The sequence below is a fragment of the Glycine max genome, chromosome 9, assembly GCF_000004515.6.
Source record: "Glycine max cultivar Williams 82 chromosome 9, Glycine_max_v4.0, whole genome shotgun sequence".
NCBI classification, from domain to species: domain Eukaryota; kingdom Viridiplantae; phylum Streptophyta; class Magnoliopsida; order Fabales; family Fabaceae; genus Glycine; species Glycine max.
In genome coordinates this window covers 397,045-417,653 of record NC_038245.2, presented here as the reverse complement: position 1 = coordinate 417,653, position 20,609 = coordinate 397,045, and the positions used below count along the sequence as shown (strand labels likewise).

The 20,609-nt window shown below is 30.7% G+C and overlaps 3 protein-coding genes and 1 pseudogene across 3 annotated transcripts; 2 read left to right on the top strand and 2 right to left on the bottom strand.

The window, feature by feature from the left end:
• Window positions 1–735: 735 nt before the first annotated feature.
• Window positions 736–3,522, bottom strand: LOC100775933 (peroxisomal membrane protein PMP22). The gene is made up of 7 exons (XM_003534533.5): window positions 3,362–3,522; window positions 3,143–3,241; window positions 2,081–2,182; window positions 1,588–1,663; window positions 1,307–1,377; window positions 1,134–1,219; window positions 736–1,022 (listed from the first exon to the last, which is right to left on the bottom strand). The coding sequence occupies exons 1-7, from the start codon at window positions 3,431–3,433 to the stop codon at window positions 971–973; spliced, it is 558 nt and encodes a 185-aa protein (XP_003534581.1). The 5' UTR covers window positions 3,434–3,522; the 3' UTR covers window positions 736–970.
• Window positions 3,523–6,765: 3,243 nt separating this feature from the next.
• LOC100818699 (peroxisomal membrane protein PMP22-like) lies at window positions 6,766–8,265 on the bottom strand (annotated as a pseudogene).
• A 4,176-nt stretch (window positions 8,266–12,441) lies between these two features.
• Window positions 12,442–14,425, top strand: LOC100801101 (probable F-box protein At4g22030). The gene is given in 2 exon segments (XM_014761745.3): window positions 12,442–14,124; window positions 14,126–14,425. Coding segments are annotated over 2 exon segments (1,272 nt in total). The 5' UTR covers window positions 12,442–12,906; the 3' UTR covers window positions 14,180–14,425.
• A 4,506-nt stretch (window positions 14,426–18,931) lies between these two features.
• LOC100800558 (probable F-box protein At4g22030) lies at window positions 18,932–20,544 on the top strand. The gene has a single exon (XM_014761744.2). It carries the CDS (start codon window positions 19,000–19,002, stop codon window positions 20,287–20,289), a length of 1,290 nt encoding a protein of 429 aa, XP_014617230.1. The 5' UTR covers window positions 18,932–18,999; the 3' UTR covers window positions 20,290–20,544.
• Window positions 20,545–20,609: the final 65 nt, after the last annotated feature.

Sequence of the window (20,609 nt, the reverse complement as noted above, 5' to 3'; positions counted from 1 at the left end):
GTGCCACATCTTCCTATGAGGCTTCAACAACGCAGATTTTGACAATACAGTATACAGGAATACAAACCCATTGGGAGTTTTGACTTTTGTGCGATGTTTCAATCCCTTCATACCCTGTCTCATAAAAGTGCATAAAATCCTAACGATCCATGATCTATTTATTAGTATATTAGTATGCTTCTCAAATTGTGTTGTTCTGCTGATGAACCTTTAACATATGAATGGTTAAAACTTGAGAAATTATTACTTCAGATTTTCTGTTATGGCGCATCAATTGTTACCATCTAGTTGCTTTTGTTCAACCATATTCATAGGATCAGCTGCATCAAATGACGACAATGATACTGCAAGAAATGAATTTCCTCTAAAATGAATCAAGAATTTTCCAAAATATATTCATCCATTGACAAAATTGTCAAGAACAATGAACTTCTTCATCCTCAGTTATTGCTTTGTCTCCAAAATTTGTTTGATATTTACCCATCTGGATTAAGTATGTATTTAATTTCACATTGAATTCTCTATAATCACGTTAAAATATCAATTAAAAATATCAATTAAAGTGAATTTAGATAAATTTTTCCGTTTTTGATTCTACATTGTGAAATGATTTCTAAATCCATGATTAATTATGAGTTAAAGCATTTTTAGGTAGCTTTTGTATTAAATAAAAGAAATTCTACTAAATTTTACTACTAACTTATTTTTATAATAAAACATCAAACATAAATCACATTGCTTCAAAATTAATTTCATTCAAAATCAATTTGATCATCGTTCATCCATACTCAAATTAACATTCACAAACTTCCATATTCCTAGCACTACAAATTGATCATGTCTAAATAGTCAGACAAACTAAAAGATCTTGCCAACACATTAATTTGAACAGCAGATCTTCTTTTGATTTGTTTTAACTGATGCAAACTACTCTGGAAAGAGTAACAGTGTCCTAGTAATCTTCTTTGCTTCAGGCTTTAATCAATGCCATAGATCGTGCTCGAAGGTTCAAGAATACTCCCCTGAAATAAAATATACACAATGGATGATCTCAATTTAGTTGTTGGTTGCCAAAGGGACTGATCATTAACAAATCAAGAAAGTGGAGGGAAAGACAAACAAAAAACACGTACCAGAAAAATGCTACTAAGCTTTGGAAAACAACACGGAAATGAAGAGGCATGAATTTGTGATTTATCCACCCCACAACAGGCCAGACCTGTAGTTCAATTCGTTGGGGTTAATAAAAATAAAATTGGTCTTCCAGTAAATTCCGTTATTTTCTACATTTGTAATAGAATATTACCGTCCATGATGTATACTGCACTGATAGATAATCCTTCTTAACTTTAGCTTTCACATTCACCCAAGGTTGTCCTGAAATCCACGTTTTCATCATAAACACAACTATACACAACTTACCAACCAAGCATGCCATTTACACCATTTTTAGGATAACTCATTTTTTATTTATTTAATAAGTAAGCAAATAGTTGAAAGGAATATCAGAGTTGGGTACCCTATTTGACACTGATGAGAATTATTCTATTTGTAAATAAAGAAGTTAGATGTTGAAAAATGACTAACCTTCAACAACTAATCCGTAGTAAATCATGAAAAGCAAATTGTTCCAAGGATTGGATGTTAACTGTTCAATCAGAACCTGAAAAAGAAGAATGATTACAAAAGGCTAAGTTATATCAACATCTTTTCTCTCATTTGAATTGAGAGAGGTGGTATAGAAAATAAAATATATTTAATTATAAATAAATTATTGTAAAATATGTTTGGAATGATATTAGTTTTAACAGTTTAAGAATTCAATTCATGCATAGCATTTTGAGTGCAATATAATAGAGCTTGTAAACCCTGCCACTTTTGATAGGATTTGTAAATTATTTCATTTCCAGTGAATTCTTTACTGTTCAGGATTCGTAGTGCTTTAAACACTACTGCATAAATTAGCTGATATTTCAATCTGCAAAAACTGTAAGAATAACAGATTGATGACACAGGTGCCAACCGCAATGCCTGAATTCATGCCTGATAGATATAGTTAAAACAGAAGGTTTGGCATTACCTTCTTAGCCACAGTTTTTGAATCTCTCTTTCCTTTGAAAATTTTATCCAGTATTAAATGAAAAAAGTGTCCAAAGGGTCCAAGATAAGCGGCTCCAAAAATCTGCATGAAATAAACGATTTACATGATTCCTAATGCATAAATATAACAACAAAAAGCACAAGCCACACATAATTATAGTAGTTTAAACATAAATGATTAAGCAAGCAGTATAGCTCATCGGAATGAGCAGCAACATGCTAATTTTTCTTTGTGAAAAAAAAAAAAAACATTTCAGCTTTTGACAATAGAGTTCCAATTTTCTATCACCCCAATCCCCAAAAAGTCCAACCTGAATAGTCTGGCACTCTTCTTCCACACAAATATTAGAAGAATAAAATACACTCCTCTTTGAGATGCTTAAATTACATCATCTTCCCCTTTTATTTTAAAAATTACACTCCCATTTCCAGATAGACCAATTTGCACACATTTTTTTTATAAAGAAAAGTTTGAGTGAGCTGGGTCCCTCGGACTCACCAAGCGTCAGGGCATGCCTCAAGGCTCACTAAGCACTTACAGAGCTACTTATAAATCATCCATCAACAAGATCCTCACATCGGCAATAGGATTTGAATCCACGTCTTTGTGGAATTTGAGTCCAATCCTTACCAACTGGATCAACTTTTGTTCGCTGCATCCATTTTAGTTTATTTTAAAACATTGTGATTAGAGTATTCTTCTTTTCTTTGACCAGGTTGCCATCAATTTGCAGACTTAACAGAATCCATAATGTTTTGATTTGAACACTAGTCCAGTAAACTTTGAAATTTCACTCAGAATCCTCATGTGAATTTTTTTAAAGCCCCATAGTTTTTAGCAGAAATTCAAACCTAATTATTCAAACCAATAATGCTTAGAGCCATAAAAAAAATACAGAAAATATTAATCTTTGAAGGGAGGGCAATTCAAGCATCAGTCAAGTGGACTATAATGTACTCATATTAGAAATTTTGGTTATTATACATTTATACTAGTTGGGTATGACAAGAGTAACATAAATATAAAAGAAAAGAAGCTGACCACTTTGAAAAGAAGTCGTTTGAGTTGAATTTTCTGTATCCCGGTAAGTTTCTGAGACACAACATCGCTGATCGCTGATAGTACCCCTGCAGTGATTACCTAATGTAACCCCAATGAATCGGTGGTCAACGAAAACAAATGCAAAAAAAAAAAAAAACAAATCAAAAAAAGGTAACGGAAATTGAAAGTGTGATGAATTGGATGCAGAAAAAATAGAACCTTGGTTCTCAAAGGGTGTTGCTGGAGCTGTTTGACGTAATTGTTGAGTCCCTTCTTTGCCAAAGAACCCATCTTGACTCAATAACAGCGTCTGAGACTACAACTCGTGTCTAATATTAAACTATTCATTCATGGTTGTTGTCCCAAAATATCTTCATAAAGTGTGAGGAGCCGACATTAACCCACGTGGTTGTTACTTCTTATGCCACTTTCACATTTTACTAATTATTAATTCATTTTTAAGAGAATTTGAATTTTCAGTATTTATACATTGACCCCTCCCTCACGTGCACGACCTGCTCATTCTATAAATAACGTAAAATTTATATAATAATTAAAAACAGTTGAATACTTTCAATCTCATTCGCTCTTCTTCACCGGAAAAAAATAATCTTATTCTCTTCTTCAAATTTACTAAAATTACGTATAACTCAAATAAGTCCCTAATTTTTTTTAAGATTTTATTTAAATCCTTGAAATTAATTCATTTTTCTCTATTTGATTCCTAAACTTGTATTATTATCATTACTTAAGTTCTTGGGTTAGAGACCAAAATGAAAAAAAATAAACTAATTTCAAGAACTTAAATGAAATCTATTTTTTTTAAGATTTATTTGAATTTTTCTTGATTCCAAAACGACTGAATCATGACTGCCATATAAATCCAAAGACTAAATTGCTCAATTGATCTTAAAAACAACATTAAAGTGAGTTGAATTACTCAAGTCTAGTACATGTGCAAGTAAAACAACAGACTTATAAATGGAAACCTCCACCAACATGTAATTTGAATCAGGCATTGACTCTCCTGGCCTCACATTCCTCGTTGAGGCACTTCTTGATGTTCATGTCTGTGCCCCCAGAATCGTATGTTTCCTCAAAACATGATTTTTGGTGAATTTGAGTTGTTCCAGTGTGTGGATCACGGCAAAACTTCACTGGGGTGAGTTGGTTTAAGGATTGTGATGATGGTTTTTTTGTTGATGCAGGAATAGATCGGTGTGTGGTCACTCGGTTACCACTGGGGAGACACTAGCTGTGTATTCAGCACAAGTTGGTGGTGCCAATGCTTATCAAGTGTCAGGTAATTTCACACATTTGGTTATGAACAAAATTTGGATGTCATTACTCATTCTTTAAGTGGTTTTGGTGTTATTTTTTATTAGTCTTAGTTCGGTAATTCGTATAATACAGTAATGGTTTTCGTGAAATGTCATATAGAATACTAAGTTGAAATTTTAATTCTGAGAACTGCATATAAGTATTGTCCTTTTTCCTTTGGTTATTTGGTGTGACAATTATGCTTAGGAGAGCAGTGCATTGTTATGTTCGATCTATTATTACTGCTCAAGAATCTAGTCTTTTTTATATGCTTTTTGAGTTTTTTGTTTTTGTTTTTGTCTTTTGTAATGTGAAGTAAACGCATTTTAGGATGCAGGGTGTTTGAATTTCTTTTTCTTTGTTTTTTCTATTTGTCAGGAACCCCAGCAGATTGTGTCTCTTTGGCTTTATCTGGGGCATTGTTTTCTTGGTCAAAACCTGTTTTGGTAGGTATTGTTGGTATGCACAAAATTCTTACAAATTATCTTTAAGTTAGTAAAATATGTCAAAGATGTCACTACTGAAGGTCCCTAAACAAATCAAGGCACACTTCTATTTAACGGAAGATCTTTTGAATTGTTTAAACTGATGCATACTACTCTGGTAAGACTGTAAACAGTAATCTTCTTTGCTTCAGGCTTTAGTCAATGCCAGAGTTCGTGCTCGAAGGTTCAAGAATATTCCCCCGAAACAAAATACACACACATTATTGATCTCAGTTTAGTTGTTGTTTACCAAAGGGAATGATCATTAACAAGTCATGGAAAGAAAAGTAGAGGGAAAGGCAAACAAAAACCACATACCAGAAAAATGCTGCTAAGCTTTGGAAAACAACACGGAAATGAAGAGGCAAGAATTTGTGATTTATCCACCCCACAACAGGCGAGGTCTGCGGTTCAATTCATTGTTCTAAAGTTAAAAAAAAAAAAATAGTCTTCTAGTAAATTCTGTTATTTTCTACACTTGTAACATAATGTTACCGTCCATGCTGTGTACTGCACTGATGGATAATCCTTCTTATCTTTTGCTTTCACATTCACCCAAGGTTGGCCTGAAATCCACTTTTTTCATCATAAACGCTACTATACACAACTTATTAACCAAGCATGCCATTTACACATCATTTTTAGGATATCTCATTTTTTATTTAATAAGTAAACAAATAGTTGACCAGGAATGCCACAGTTGGGTACCCTATTTTCCACACTGACGAGAATTTTTCTATTTGTCCACACTTTCCACCTATATCTTACTTCCATGTTTCAATATGTAAATAAAGAAGTTAGATGTTAAAAAATGACTAATCTTCAATGTAGAGTTTCAAGTTAAAAAATAAGATGCATGTACATTGGAAATTGAATTTTTATTACTAAGATTTAAGTGACTTAAATGTAAAGTGGAAGATTGTATTTTATTAGATAAACTTTAGTTGAATGAATGCAGTTATTTTTGTTTCAACTTTCAAGAGAACTTATTTATTATAGTGGGTGACAATCTCCACTATAGATAGAGAAGAAAATTAGTGGAGAAACAAAGACATGAAGAGAGCATGTCAGAAAAGAAATTATGAAACAGTCATTTTGTTAAGAGAAAAATGTCTTTGTGTGAGATTGTTATCATTTTTTATAAACATTGAGTGGGGTACTCGGATTTGTAGAGTGATACACTATTTGGTATGGGTTACAATTTTGTAATCATTCTTGTGATAGTGAAATAGTTTTGAGACGATTTCATAGATAGAAATAAAATGTGTTGAATCACGTTAAAATTCTTTTATTTGTTATTATTCCTATGTGTATTCTTACGATCCTTTCTTGATGTAAATAATTTTGTTTATGAAAATATTAATTTTCCAATACTAATCGATAGTAAATTATGAAAAGAAATTTTTTGAAAAAGAAGATATCAACGGTTCAATCAGAACCTGAAAAAAAATCAAAAAAAAATTATTATAAAAGGATAAGTTATAAATATCCTTTTAATATAATATTAATTATTTTTTTCATTTATATCTACTATAATATTAATAATATGAACTAAAAAAAATAAATTAATGGTGATAATGTTTATTTGTAAAATTATTATTTTATTTTATTTATTCATTAATCTTTTTAATTTATGTAAAATAATTTAAGACGATAATTATTATACAAATAAAAAAGTATTTTTTTCAGTTATATCTCTTTATAATACTAATAATGAATAAAAAAAATCTATAAATAAATTAAAGATAATAAAATTAATTTTGTAGAATTATTATTCTCTTTTATTTTTTTTTATTTTTTTAGTGTATGTAACAAAATCTAGAATGACAAGTGACAAATATTAATTGGACGAATGAGTAACACGACTTGTAAACGCTGCCACTTTTGATAGGATACTTGTAAATTATTTCACTTCCAATTAATTCTTTTTAGTTCTGGAGTCGAAGTGCTTCAAACACAAGTGCTGTACTGCATAAGTTAGCTGATATTTCGTGCTGCCAATGAAAAGCAGATTGATGACACAGGTGCCAACTGCGATGCCTGAATTCAGCTCATGATAAATAGATAGATTAAACAGAAGGTTTTGCAGTTTTTCCTTTTTGGCCACAGTTTTTGAATCTCTCTTTCCTTTGAAAATTTTATCCAGTATTAAATGAAAAAAGTGTCCAAAGGGTCCAAGATAAGCGGCTCCAAAAACCTGCATGAAATAAACGATTTATATGATTCCTAATACATAAATATACTATATAACAACAAAAAAGCACTAACCATTCATAACTGTAGTAGTTAAAACATAAAGGTTTATGCAAGCAGAATAGTTCATCAAAATGAGCAGCAACATGTTAACTTTTCTCTTGGTTAAACAAAAAAAAGATCAATTTCAGCATTTTTAAAATCAGCTTTTGACAATAGAGTTCCAATTTTCTATCACCCCAACCCCCCTGAAGTCCAACCTGAATAGTCTTATACTTTCTCTTCCACACAAATATTAGAAGAATAAAATACACTCCTCTGGGATACTTAAATTACATCATCTTCCCTTTTTATTTTAAAAATTACACTCCGCTGAGAGATTAAGCGCAAATGCTTTAGTTAATTTATTTTAGTGTAAATGACACTGTTAACTATGAGCAAACCTTGTAACTTGAGTATTTTTCTTTTCTCTTTTCAACCTTTAATTAGATTACTGACAACTAATTTTGGCCACCGATTGCTATCAATTTGCAGACTTAACAGATGCAATGATGTTTTAAACACTAGTCCAGTCAGCTTTGAAATTTCACTCAATCTCCAGTATCATATTTTTTAAAGTCCCAAAGTTTTTACTAGAAATTCAAACCTAATTACCAATAATGCCAAAATCCATAAAAAATAGAGAAAATAAACCCTAAGATATACAGTACACATTGATCTTACAAGGAAGGGCAATTTAAGCATCAGTGATCAACTGGACAGTAGTAGTTTACTCATTTTAGAAATTGAGGTAACTATATATATATTATACTACTTAGGACTTAGGTAGGACAAGAGTAAAATAAATATATATAAAAAAGAAGTAAAAGAAGCTGACCACTTTGAGAAGAAGACGTCTTAATTGAAGTTTCTGTATCCCAGTAAGTTTCTGAGACACAATATCGCTGATTGCTGATAGCACCCCTGCAGCGATTACCTAATTCAACCCAAATGAACCGGTCAACGAATGCAGAAAAAAAAAAAAGTAATGATAAATGCAGAAGAAGAGAAACCTTGATTCTCAAAGGGTGTTGCTGGAGCTGTTTGACCATAATTGTTGAGTCCCTTCTTTGCCAAAGAACCCATCTTGCTCCCACCCTTTGACTGAACAACAGGTAACTGATTCTGGGACTGCAACTCGTGTGAATTATTGTTGTTGTTGTCCCAAAAGGACATTAACAATCCACGTAGTTGGTATGTCACATTCTTCTCACTTCATGGATTTCACTATTTTATAATTTCACTCGTTTTAAGCGAGTGAACATTGAATATGTAAGGGTGTCAACTGAAACAGATGGTGTCATACTCATAATATATAAGTAAGAAATAAGAGTGGGTTTTTAAATTAGATTATCTCAATAACTTAACTAACCCTTGATGATTTTATTCAAACACACGCTTAATATTTATAAGGTATATAAAATAAAATGAGACGAAACAACCTCAATTGACTTTTTTTTTTCAAACCTCTTTTAATAAATAGTCTTTTAATATGTGCAATGCACAAAATAAATATTTTTATTTTCAACATGGAATCACCGAGGTTATGTCATCCCGTTGAATATTTACTTTGAAAAATAATTCTTGAACATTTAGATGCTTATACTTTGAGAGAAATAAAGAGAGATGAAAAATAAGAAATATTGATGAGATGTTTGGATTCCAAATATTTTCGCTCATTTACTTTAAGCCACAAAAGAAAATTATGTGGTTGTGTTTATTTTATCCTGAACAAATAATTTTGACCGTTAGGAATAAAATATAACGGTAAAGATACAAAGAACTGTAAGTTGATATATTGTTGACCATAGAAGGTATATTTAATTATGGTGTGAGTGTGTGTGATGAAGTGCTCAGTGCGTAAAAGTGAAATAAAAAAAAAGTTAAAAATGACTCAGAACTGAAGCGGAAAGAAACATGTTGACAATGGCCAGGGGTGCATTCAAAGGAGAGTATGGCCCTCAAACAAAATTTCTCTGAAAATATAAACCCTCTACTTTTTTATATATAAAAATATTAAATTCAATAAACAATTAACTTAATTTTGTATGATAATTAAAGTTTTATTTGTTTATTTTTATCCATATTTTCTAGATCCTAACTAACGACTAGCTGTAACGATGAAGTTGCAGACTACCATTCAATTTCAAATGATCAAATCCTTTGCAGTTTGCAGCTCCATTTCCCTCTTCACGCGGGTACGTGCTTTAAAGCTAGCTCAAGGTTTCACCGTAATATGTTCTGAAAGAAGAAAAAGAAAAAGATTGGTTTAAAAAGTGTCCAACGATAATCTATAACGAATAAAAAAAACATCAGGAAAACAGCATCTTAATGTTAGTTTTTTTTTTTAATTTGAATTATTGTCATTTTGAAAAACATTTGTTGATTTATCATTTTATTGACTTAAATATATTTTTAATTTTTGTAAAATTAGTGAGTTTCAATTTTTTTTCTTTATTTTCATTCCTCAAAATATTAAAATTTTATTTTTTTTATCCCTTCTATATATTAAGTGACACTTGTTAGTGACTTATGTTTTTAGCGGAAGGTGAATTGCTCCTTTTATACTAATATCCGCTAGCCAATGGTAGAATGTCAACATGTAATACCTTTAAAAAAAATTAGATCCCTATGTTATTTATTTACCTTAGAATAAACTTTTAGATAAAAAAAATAGTGATTAGATTTTTTGAGGGATTAAAATTAGAAAAAACCAACATTTGCTCATTTGATTGAAACTAAAATCAATAGTATAAAATTTTAGAGAGATGAAAAATAAAGAAAAAATTATAAGGACTAAAATTAAAATTAACAAGCTGATTTTACAGAGATTTTTTTAAAAGAGCTTATATTATAGAGATTAAAAAGATATTTTAGTCTATTTTATTTTTAAAATAAAATGTTTTCAAGAATAAAAAAAGTGGTGTGACTATTTGATTTAGAGGAAGGGATGAAATTGTAAAGAAGGAGACGAAAAGTAATAGTCCTTCTGTAGTTTGATTTACAAGAGAAAGAAAGAAATTTTAAAAAGAATATGATTTTTGTTTACCTCTTTACATGTATATTTTATTCTTTTACAGACAATCATGTTTAAAGCACTACACTACTGAACATTAACATTAACTGTTAATAATTCTCTTGGTCGATAATTAAATCTTGGTTGGTTATGTTATGGGATCAGGACCAACCTCTTGGTTGGTTAGGTTATGAGACTATCCCACCAAATTAAAACTTAATAAAGAAAATCTGAATATCAATTGTTCCAAAATTCTAAGTTCAACAAAATCCTTACACGTTGCTATTGCTTAGGGATTTGTTATCAACAATAAGCAATTTGAGAGTTGTTGCGGTTACTTACGTGTTAAAAAAAAAATTTTCACAACAAAATGATGTCATTTAGGATGGGATTTTGAAGTGGGCAATAAGAGACGAGGATCGCAGATTCGTAGTAGAATTATAATGGGTGGAGAAACGAGTACTTCATGTCATTCGTGTGATCAATAGGAATTTTTATTCGTACTAAAAAGCATTTTCCTTAGAAATATACGTATCTATTGAAAGCAAAACCCATACATCATAACGAGAAAGTGAAACGATCGGATCATAAAGTATTTATAAGAATTTCCTCCTATTCATTCTTCTGGGCACTGTAATTTGGTTTCAAAGTAATTTTTTTAATCTTTAAGATTTATATTTTAATTTTTTTAGTTTTTATAATTTTGAAAGTAATTTTTTTAGTTCTTATAATTTATATTATAATTTTCTTTTAGTCTTTATAGTTTAAAAATAGTTTTTTTAGTTCTTATATTTTATATTTTAATTTCTTCTTAATTTTTACTATCAACATATGATTAATATTATCAATTACAATTAATTATAAAAATATTAGCAAGTAATTCGTAACTAATTTGTTATAAGATAATTTGTAATAAAAAAATAATTGATAATTTATAATTAATTTATAGCTAATTATTTTTATATTTTTTTTTTGTAGTAAGGAGTAAATTAAAGGTAATTAAAATATAAATTATAGGGACTAAAGATACCACTTTCAAATTATATAGATTAAAAGAGAATTAAAATACAAATTATAAAGACTAAAATGAACATTTTTAAATTATAGAGACTAAAAGAGAATTAAAATGTAAATAATAGGGATTAAAAAAACCATTTTCAAACTATAGGAACTAAAAATATAAGAGATATGGACGAAATGAATAATTTAACTTATCATAAAAAAATACAATGATTTATACAATAAAAAATTAAACAAGTAATCAATATCTGCATATTGCATTGACACATTGGTTAATTATTTAAAAGAAAACTCTTGGTTTGTTTTGCCATAAACTTATGTTCAACTTTATTTGACACCATTAAAATTTTTGCTTGATAGCATCTCTTTGAGCTCCCCTTGGTACCCAAGGGTTAATTAATTAAGTAGCTCTGAATGAATAAAATTTCTTGTAGTATAAATCTATTATGTAAAATCCTTTGAATTACGTCTTTATTGGTCTCTACACGTGATAAAATTGGCCAAAGGTGCCATCCCTTTTCTACAATTTCTTGTTACAAAAGATAACCAAGTATAGCGTGCATTGAATGAATTTGTCTTTTTCAACAATGAATAAATTGTTTTCTAAATAGAAAAATATTTGTTTCCAAAGAAGAAGTAAATATTTTTTATCCATGCATATATGAAATGTATAATGCTTTTTCCCCAAGAATGAGCTATTGCGAAGCATCTTCGTTAGTACAGTATTCTTGACACATCAACGTAGAGTTGCCGTTGTTGGCTCTCCGCGCCTCCTTCCCCTGTTACTTTCTCCTTGACTTTTTTTTATTTTATTTTTATTAATGGTCAATCTATAGCACAATTACGTGCGGGATATTATCTTGGTTCAAACTAAAACATGATAAATTGATAATTGTATTTCTGAAATTGAGCTTTGTCGGATCAAAAACTGTGTGCTTGATTTTGCTCCTGAAATATGTAGTGACGGCTAATATTGGCATAAAGATTAGCTTTTAACATTTATTTAGCAACATTTAATTTACTGTTGACATTCATTAACATTTATTTTAATTTTATACACTACCTAAAACCAAATTTCACTCTTAAACTACTTTTCCTCGTTCTTCAAATCTTAATTTGCTCATAAAGTCCACACGCGAGATATTATATTGTCTAACGAAACTACAACTTTTCAAAATTAATCGTGCGGGGCAATTTAAGACGTATTTGGTAAGGCCAAAGAAATTTCAAAGTGAAAGACTATCCAACGGAGCATAAGTAATAGCCAATGCATTGAAGAAGAAAAAAAAAACGTAAAAATATCTGAAATAAAAAAGGAGCTGTCATAGGCTTTGTTGCATGATGCATGCATGCTAATTTTCTTTTGTCTTGCAACTAGCGCAATATTGCAGTGTGGTCTTACTACGTCGCATGTTGAGAGCCAAAACTAGCCACACCAACGAGGCTGGGAATTTTGAACAGAGACTATGTCAATATACAAAAACTGGTCAATCATATTGGGTTTCCTTATTTGATTTTGACCCTTTCGCCTTCCCTTTTGGTTTCAATATAAATACTAACCCCCAACGAATGCATCTAAACACCAAAACCAAAACAAAAAACTATTTTATCATCCACCCCACTGTGTCCTAAACACAAAAAGCAACAACATTACGTATAGAAAAAATAAATAGCTTCAACTAAAACCCTTCATGGCTTCCATACAAACCTCAACCCTAGTTTCTCATTCTTCCTTGTCTTCGAAGAAAATAAATGCCGCAATCCACGTCCCAAATAAACTCCCAAGAGTCGATGTTTCAGCCCCAAAGATACGTACCATAAAGCAAGCTGAGGAATTAAAATCAAAAGACACAACTCCATTATCAGAAAAGAAGAGTTTCAACAGCACAATATCATCACATGATATTGATGAACAACACCATTCTACATACACTAACGCCCTCATTCAACTCTACGCGATCTTGGAAGCTGTAGCTGACAGAGTTGAAATGCACGACAACATTGGCGAGCAACGTAACAACTGGAACACGCTGCTCTTGAACTCCATCAACATGATAACACTCACTGCCACAACCATGGCTGGTGTTGCAGCCACGTGCAGTGAAGGTGCAGGTGCACCTCTTTTGGCTCTGAAGCTATCTTCAGCACTTTTGTTTTCAGCAGCCACTGGGATGTCACTCATCATGAACAAGATCCAACCCTCACAACTCACGGAGGAACAACGCAATGCTTCTAGGTTGTTCAGGAACCTTCAGAGCGAAATCGAAACCGCAATTGCCCTCGGGATTAATAACAATAACCCTACCGAGGAAGATGTGAAGGGTGCAATGGAGAAGGTTTTGGCTCTTGACAAGGCTTTCCCACTTCCTTTGTTAGGAGCCATGCTTGAGAAATTCCCTAAGAAATTTGAACCTGCTGTGTGGTGGCCTTCTAAACCCTACAACGGAAAAGGAAAGTCACAGAGAAAGGGAAACAAAATGAATGGATGGAGTGAAGAACTAGAAATTGAACTGAAAGAGGTTGTAGAAGTGGTGAAGAGAAAAGACATTGAGGACTATGAGAGGCTCGGAAACATGATTTTGAAGATTAACAAGACTTTGGCCATTGCAGGTCCTTTACTCACAGGAATTGCAGCAGCAGGAACTGCATTTATAGGCAATAATAATGGTTATTGGGGAGCATTGGTGCCTCTCATTGCTGGGTCATTGGCTTCAGCTGTTAATAGCTTTGAACATGGAGGGCAAGTAGGTATGATTTTTGAAATGTACAGAGCCTCTGGGGGATTCTTCAAGATGTTGGAAAGTTCTCTTGAATCAACTTTGGAAGAGGAGGATTTAGAGAGAAGGGAAAATGGGGAGCTCTTTGAAATGAAGATGGCTTTGAAGTTGGGAAGAAGTGTGTCACAACTGAGGGAACTTGCTTCTAAATCAGCTTCGTATCGCATGGAAGGAGTTCTTGACATAGACGAATTTGCCAGCAAACTGTTCTGAGAGGAATTACATACATTCAATGATTACGTGTTCTCTCATTCTTTTTGGGCAGTTTTACTTAATTGATATATAAAAGGAACTTAGTTATTACACACTTGTTTTTATGAGAACCAGGATCCAAGGTGTTTTGGTCTTCTACGATATTTGTTTACAGAATTCGTTATTGAAAGTTGGAAACATTTGTATTAGAAAATTTAAATGTTTGACTCCTGCTGCTATATTAGTGATACTGTTGAGCTACGATACACATATACAAAGATTTTTTATAATACTTTTTTTAGTATAATTGTCCATCAGAATATATTTTTTTATATTTCTAATCAATGAAAAGTCATTCTTAAAATATTTTTAATGATAAAATTAACAATTTCTTTAAGTACCAAAATAATAGATAAAATCTCACAACAAAAATTAGAATCAAAAAATAAAAATTGATGTAGAATATTTTCATGTGAAAACCCTTAATTCATTGGGAAATAATCACATCTTATAAGATTAGAGAAATATCTGTACTAACTAAAAAAATTACAACTCTCTTATATTCTAAATATTAGAAGAGAACAGTTATCCACTTTTTATAATAATAGAAAACACACTTCTCTGTAAAATAGAAAAAACACTTAAATAACATGGATGTTTACTAAGAGTATTAGAGAAAAAACTCATTTTTTTTAATTTTGGATAAATTTTTATGGTGTCACATAAAATATGCAAGAATTTTTGTAATTTTTTATTTAATGGTAGAATCCAGATTCTTGAATTTTACTTTAAAAAAATAGTGACTTTTTTTTTCCTCAAGAATTCCTTTAAAAATGTTCTTAACAGTTTATGCAACTGCGTTAATCAATGAGGAGGTTTCAACAACAAAAGATTTTAAACTTTGAAATTTATCACCAAAAGCACTCAAATCTGGTTCCAAATTTAAATCATTCTATCATTTTTCACGGTTCTTTATTTAAAAAAAAAACTGCAGGATCCTGTTGCCGACAAACATACAAGCCACGTGATGGAGACGGTGGCGGCGTTGTGGGCACGACGTAAAAGAGTCATCGCTGGAGGTGGCGGCACGTACGGTGGCCTCAATGATACAGTAATAGCAATGATACAGCAATGGCAGAGACACTTCATCGATCTGTTTTTCCAGCATGCTTTTTGGGTTGTGTAAATATGATTAGTTTTTTTTTTTGTTTTAATATTTTGATTCGTGAAGGTAAAGAAATCTTAATTAATTTAAAGTTTAATAAGAAAAAAAATAAGTAAAATCTAATAAAAATATATTTTTAAATAAAACGAATTTAAAATTATAGCAATTTAATAAATGAATATTTTAAAAAAAATTATATTTTTAAATAGAATAACCATAAGGATAAATAACTCTTACACTCCTTGAATTTTGATGAAATTTCACTTGGTCTCCCTCCATCTTTTCACATTACATTAATTTCCTCAAATCTGCATAACTACGTAAGAAATTAGAAAATTATAAAGATGAAGTAATTTTTCCTAACAATAAAGATGTTGTTGTTCAATCTATTCAATAATTTATTTCTTAATGTTAAAGCTCTTAATTTTTTAGTTTATTCTTATTTAATACAATAAAAATATTTATTATTAGCAACACAAACACAGACTAATCAAAGGATATTATTCTATAAAAATATTTATTCAATAAAAATATTCAATTTACTTTATTTTTATTATAAAATATGTGCACTATACACAAAAATCACTAATCAAAGGAGAAAAGTCTTCTATAAAAGTTTAATTCCAGGAGATAAAATAAGGAATATTTATTCTTATATTATTTCTTGAAATAAAATTATTATAAATTCTCATGTTTGAATCGTATCTGATCAACTTTTCATGGAAATTTAATTTAAAAGTCACCTTCAAACGCGTACGCCTGAATTTTATCATTATAGATATTGTTTTCAAATATTTTTTTTTTTTGGATATACCACCTAGCTTATATATTAAAATAATTTATTTTAATTATTTTTTATTAAATATTTAAATTATATGGTTAAACTTATTTCTCTCGTACTCACACTTTTTCTTAGCACGGTTAAATTTTAACTAATTTTAATTTTAACCACTTATTTAAATTATACAATCAAGATCAACTACGTACTACTCTCAATTCAATTTTGTATTTTGTTAATTGTGACAATTTGCGAGCATAAAATATTTTAGTATTTTTTTGTGTCAATTAATTACAACTACTATTTGTCAATTATGATCATTTTTAACCTTTATTAAAATTAATGACTTAAAAAAAGATTATATATATAAATATAAGTATAACAAAAATGTTTAAATTAAGACTAACTTAGCAAAATAGAGTTAGGGAAGAAATATATTTATTTTATCACAAGTATATTTTTGTTCCCTAACTTCTGGCGCGCATGCTTGAATGAGTAAATAATTTATGTTGTCATACTAGCCCAGTACAAGTTAGCACGAAAGACCAGAACTGAGTCCAAGAGTTGAGATTTGTTTGCACTTTGCATACTCCTTAGTTAGATTCAATGTTAAATAATATTTTGTGTTTGAATTTGATCTGAAAAATACATTTTGAATTTAGAACTCACCTTAATGTATATATACCAGAACCGTTTTTTAATCTTTAATGATATTTTAATTTTTTTCTTTCTGACCAAATTAAGACTAACTTAATTAATAATTATTAATCAATTTGATTGGAGCCAATTAAAAGACACTAAGGAAACAGTCGAGGACTAACATTTCAAAGGATGAACAAAGAATCATTCTTTTTCTTGGATAATATGAAGAAATAAATAATCTGACATGCATTATATATTCCCACTGATGAAAGTTACTCTTTGCCTGCCGGTCTAGGATTCAGCTGGTTTAAAATAAAATAAGGAGATAGTTGTATATCTTAGAAGTTAAAATATAATTATAGTCGTTCATTAATTAAATTTGTGGATAAGTGAGAAATGTTGGAGTAAATTAGACAAATTTAGGTAGAGTCGGATTTAAATATTGGCTAAGTAAGAGTGCTTACTTTAAAATTATTTGTTTACATTGTAGTGATGTTTTTTTTTTCTTTTTATCTTTGGATTCCTATCTAACTATCTACTATGTGAAGAATAAGAAAAAGTTGAATTCTGTATATATTTTTTTTGGTGGATTTTGAAATATTTTTAGGAAGTATGTTATAAGTGTAAAATATTTTTTTTAGCTTTATTAATAATAATTAATATTTAATCTTTATTGAAAAATCTAATAAATTATATTTAATGGGATCATCTTTATTCTTAATCACATTTTTTTAGTGATAAAATTTAAATTTCAAATTTTATGTAAAGAATTCAAATTTAATTTAACTCGTATCAACTTAATGTTAGTGTGCATAACTGAAGTATATTAATTAAAAAAATTTACAGACATATCCTTCTTTTTTTACAACAGATAGCATATCCTCTTATATATTATTAAGTTACTTTGTCATTGTCATTTATTTTTTTTAAAAAAAACCAAGTCCTTGTTTTACTGGCTCAAAAAAAAATCCTTGTTTTACTAATCATTTCCGTTTCGGTTTACTAGATCCAGTCCGAAATGAAGCTCGTAGTCGTAGGCATGCCATGCTCTTTTTTCCTTAACCTCGTCTTTTAAGTTAATAAGCACACCCCCTACCCTACCCAAAGAATTTGTCCAATTTACTTTTCAAGACGAAATTCAAAAATGAATTGGCAGCACTCGATAATTAATATTTTCTTTTTTCTTTGGGGAGGGAGGTCAACCATGTATTCTTTATTCTTTATTCAAACTAGACAATTTACAAGTTATTTAATAGACCAGGTAAAAAGCCTTGGCGTTAAGGAAGGACCACTTGTTAAAATTCTTTGGATGACATATTATATTACATTCTTGCATGTATAGTAAGATAAAAGAATAAGACATACTGGTTAATAGTTATATTCAAAATATGAAGAAAGCATATTTTCAGTTAGTAAGTATAATTAAATTTAATTTTATATATATATATATATATATATATATATATATATATATATATGGTCATTTAATTTTTTTAAATTTGAAACTTTGTAGTATTCTTTAAAAACAGCTTCTATAATCACTTACTAATGATGTTACATGTGTATTTAGACGTTTTAGGTCACATATATTATAATATACACATCAAAATTAACTTTTGGATACCTAAAGTGCTATTTAGCACCTAGCTAGTAGAGTGAGATAAAAAAGAAAAAAAAATATAAGTATAACAGTTGATGATCATATGATATAATGATAAGAAGAAAGATAAAAAAAAAAAATTGATCAGATGTTTGGAAAATTTGAATGTTAAAAAATCATTGCTCTATAGACATATTCATTTAATTTTGTTCCTGTATTTTATAACATAATAGTATATTTATACAGAGAGCTGACACCCACGACGTATATGCATATACTTTGTACAGTTGTACCGCAGTGATTTGTGTTCGATTTCTATGTAATTGAAAGGAAAGTACTGAAAGCCTTCATTTAAGAATGTTTTGCTTCGCATCACAACGTTAGCATGATGTTGCGATCTTGCCATTGGCTACAATATTTTGAACAGGAAATGGTCAATCTGACATAAGCAACTATGTCAATCAGCTCCTTAATTTTTATTTTTCTCAATATCTAGCACCTTCTCTCATGTTATTATAAATACGCATACCAAGTACCTAACCTTCTCAATTTCTTCATTCAACACCTTAATTTCCGTAACCAAAGTTACCAAACTCAAAATCTTGCAATCAAAATCTAACCTATACAAATATGTCTTCCTTACGAGCTTCGCCGCTACTTATTGATAACCCTTTACATTCTTATTCATGTTCTTCTTCTTTGAAGAGAATCAATTGTTCTATCAATGCCCCAAAACTACCTAGAGTTTCTTTTTCTCTTCCAAAAGCATCATCTAGGAGAAGTCTGGTTGAAGACTTAGATAAATTCACCTCAGAGAAAAACCCATTAAGTGAAAAGAATGACTCCATCAAAACACTACATGATGGTGTTCTATATGAGTCCGCAAATTCTAAGGCCATTATTCAGCTCTATGCAATCTCGGAGGCTGTGGCTGACAGAATTGAAATGCATAAAAACGTTGGAGAACAACGTGTGAATTGGAACACGCTCCTATTAAACTCCATCAACATGCTAACCCTCACGGCTTCAACCATGGCTGGTGTTGCAGGTAGTGGTGAAGGTGCACCACTTTTGGCTCTAAAACTATCATCAACACTTTTGTTTTCTGCAGCCACAGGGATGCTACTTGCTACCAACAAAATCCAACCCTCACAACTTGCTGAGGAACAAAGAAACGCTGCAAGACTGTTTAAGCAGCTTCAGACACAGATCCAAACTAAGATCGCCATTGGAAATCCCAGTGAAGGTGATGTGAGGGATGCAATAGAGAAGGTTTTGGCTCTAGACAAGGCTTATCCACTCCCCTTGTTGGGTGGTGCAATGCTTGAAAAGTTTCCAGCAAAGTTTGAAGCAGCTAGATGGTGGCCAGAAAGTTATAGATTGAGCAATGGCAAAGAGAAGATAATGGAGATTAAGAGCAACAAAAATAATAATGGATGGAATGTGGAGTTGGAAGAGGAAATGAGGGAGGTTATTGAAGTGGTGAAGAGAAAAGACATGGAAGACTATGAGAGGTTAGGGAACATTGCACTGAAGATAAACAAGGGTTTTGCTGTTTCAGCACCTTTGCTCACAGGAATAGCAGCACTAGGGTCTGTGTTTTCAGGAGATGGATTAGTTCCTGCCCTTGCGGGGGCCTTGGCCACAGTGGTTAATGCTTTTGAGCATGGAGGCCAAGTTGGCATGGTGTTTGAAATGTACAGAACCTGTGGTGGATTTTTTCAGCTGTTGGAAGAGACTATTGAGGCCACACTTGAAGAGAAAAACTTGGAGAAAAGAGAAAATGGGGAGCTTTTTGAAATGAAGATGGCTTTGCAATTGGGAAGAAGTGTGTCTCAGCTGAGAGAACTTGCCTCAAAATCTGCTTCATGTCGTTTAGAAGGGAGGGAGATTGATGAATTCTCCAGCAAACTCTTCTAGTATTAATATTTGTTTTTGTTTGTTTAATTTCTTACATACCATTCTTTTAATTTTTGTTTTAAATGTATATAATGCATGTATAGTCATCTGATCTGGAAAAAATAGGAGGCCGATTAGATGAAAGTCTAATTTTTTTGGTATATAGATACGAGGTGTGGATATATTTACATGGATGATGTTTAGTTCACATTACTTTTTATATATTTTGCATTCTCCTTTACATTCCCTTGTAAGATGTTAGACCACTTAACGGAAGAGAAGGAATATAAATAAAGGATATTTTCAAAATTAAAATAAGAGTGATAAATAATGTAAAATAA

Coding starts and splice junctions, on each gene's coding strand:
- LOC100775933 (XM_003534533.5), bottom strand. CDS start 3,433: ATGGGTTCTTTGGCAAAGAAGGGACTCAACAATTACGTCAAACAGCTC. Junction 1,378..1,587: donor CTACGGATTAGTTGTTGAAG/GTTAGTCATTTT, acceptor CGTGGATTTCAG/GACAACCTTGGGTGAATGTG. Junction 1,023..1,133: donor AGCTTAGTAGCATTTTTCTG/GTACGTGTTTTT, acceptor ATTTTATTTCAG/GGGAGTATTCTTGAACCTTC.
- LOC100800558 (XM_014761744.2), top strand. CDS start 19,000: ATGTCTTCCTTACGAGCTTCGCCGCTACTTATTGATAACCCTTTACAT.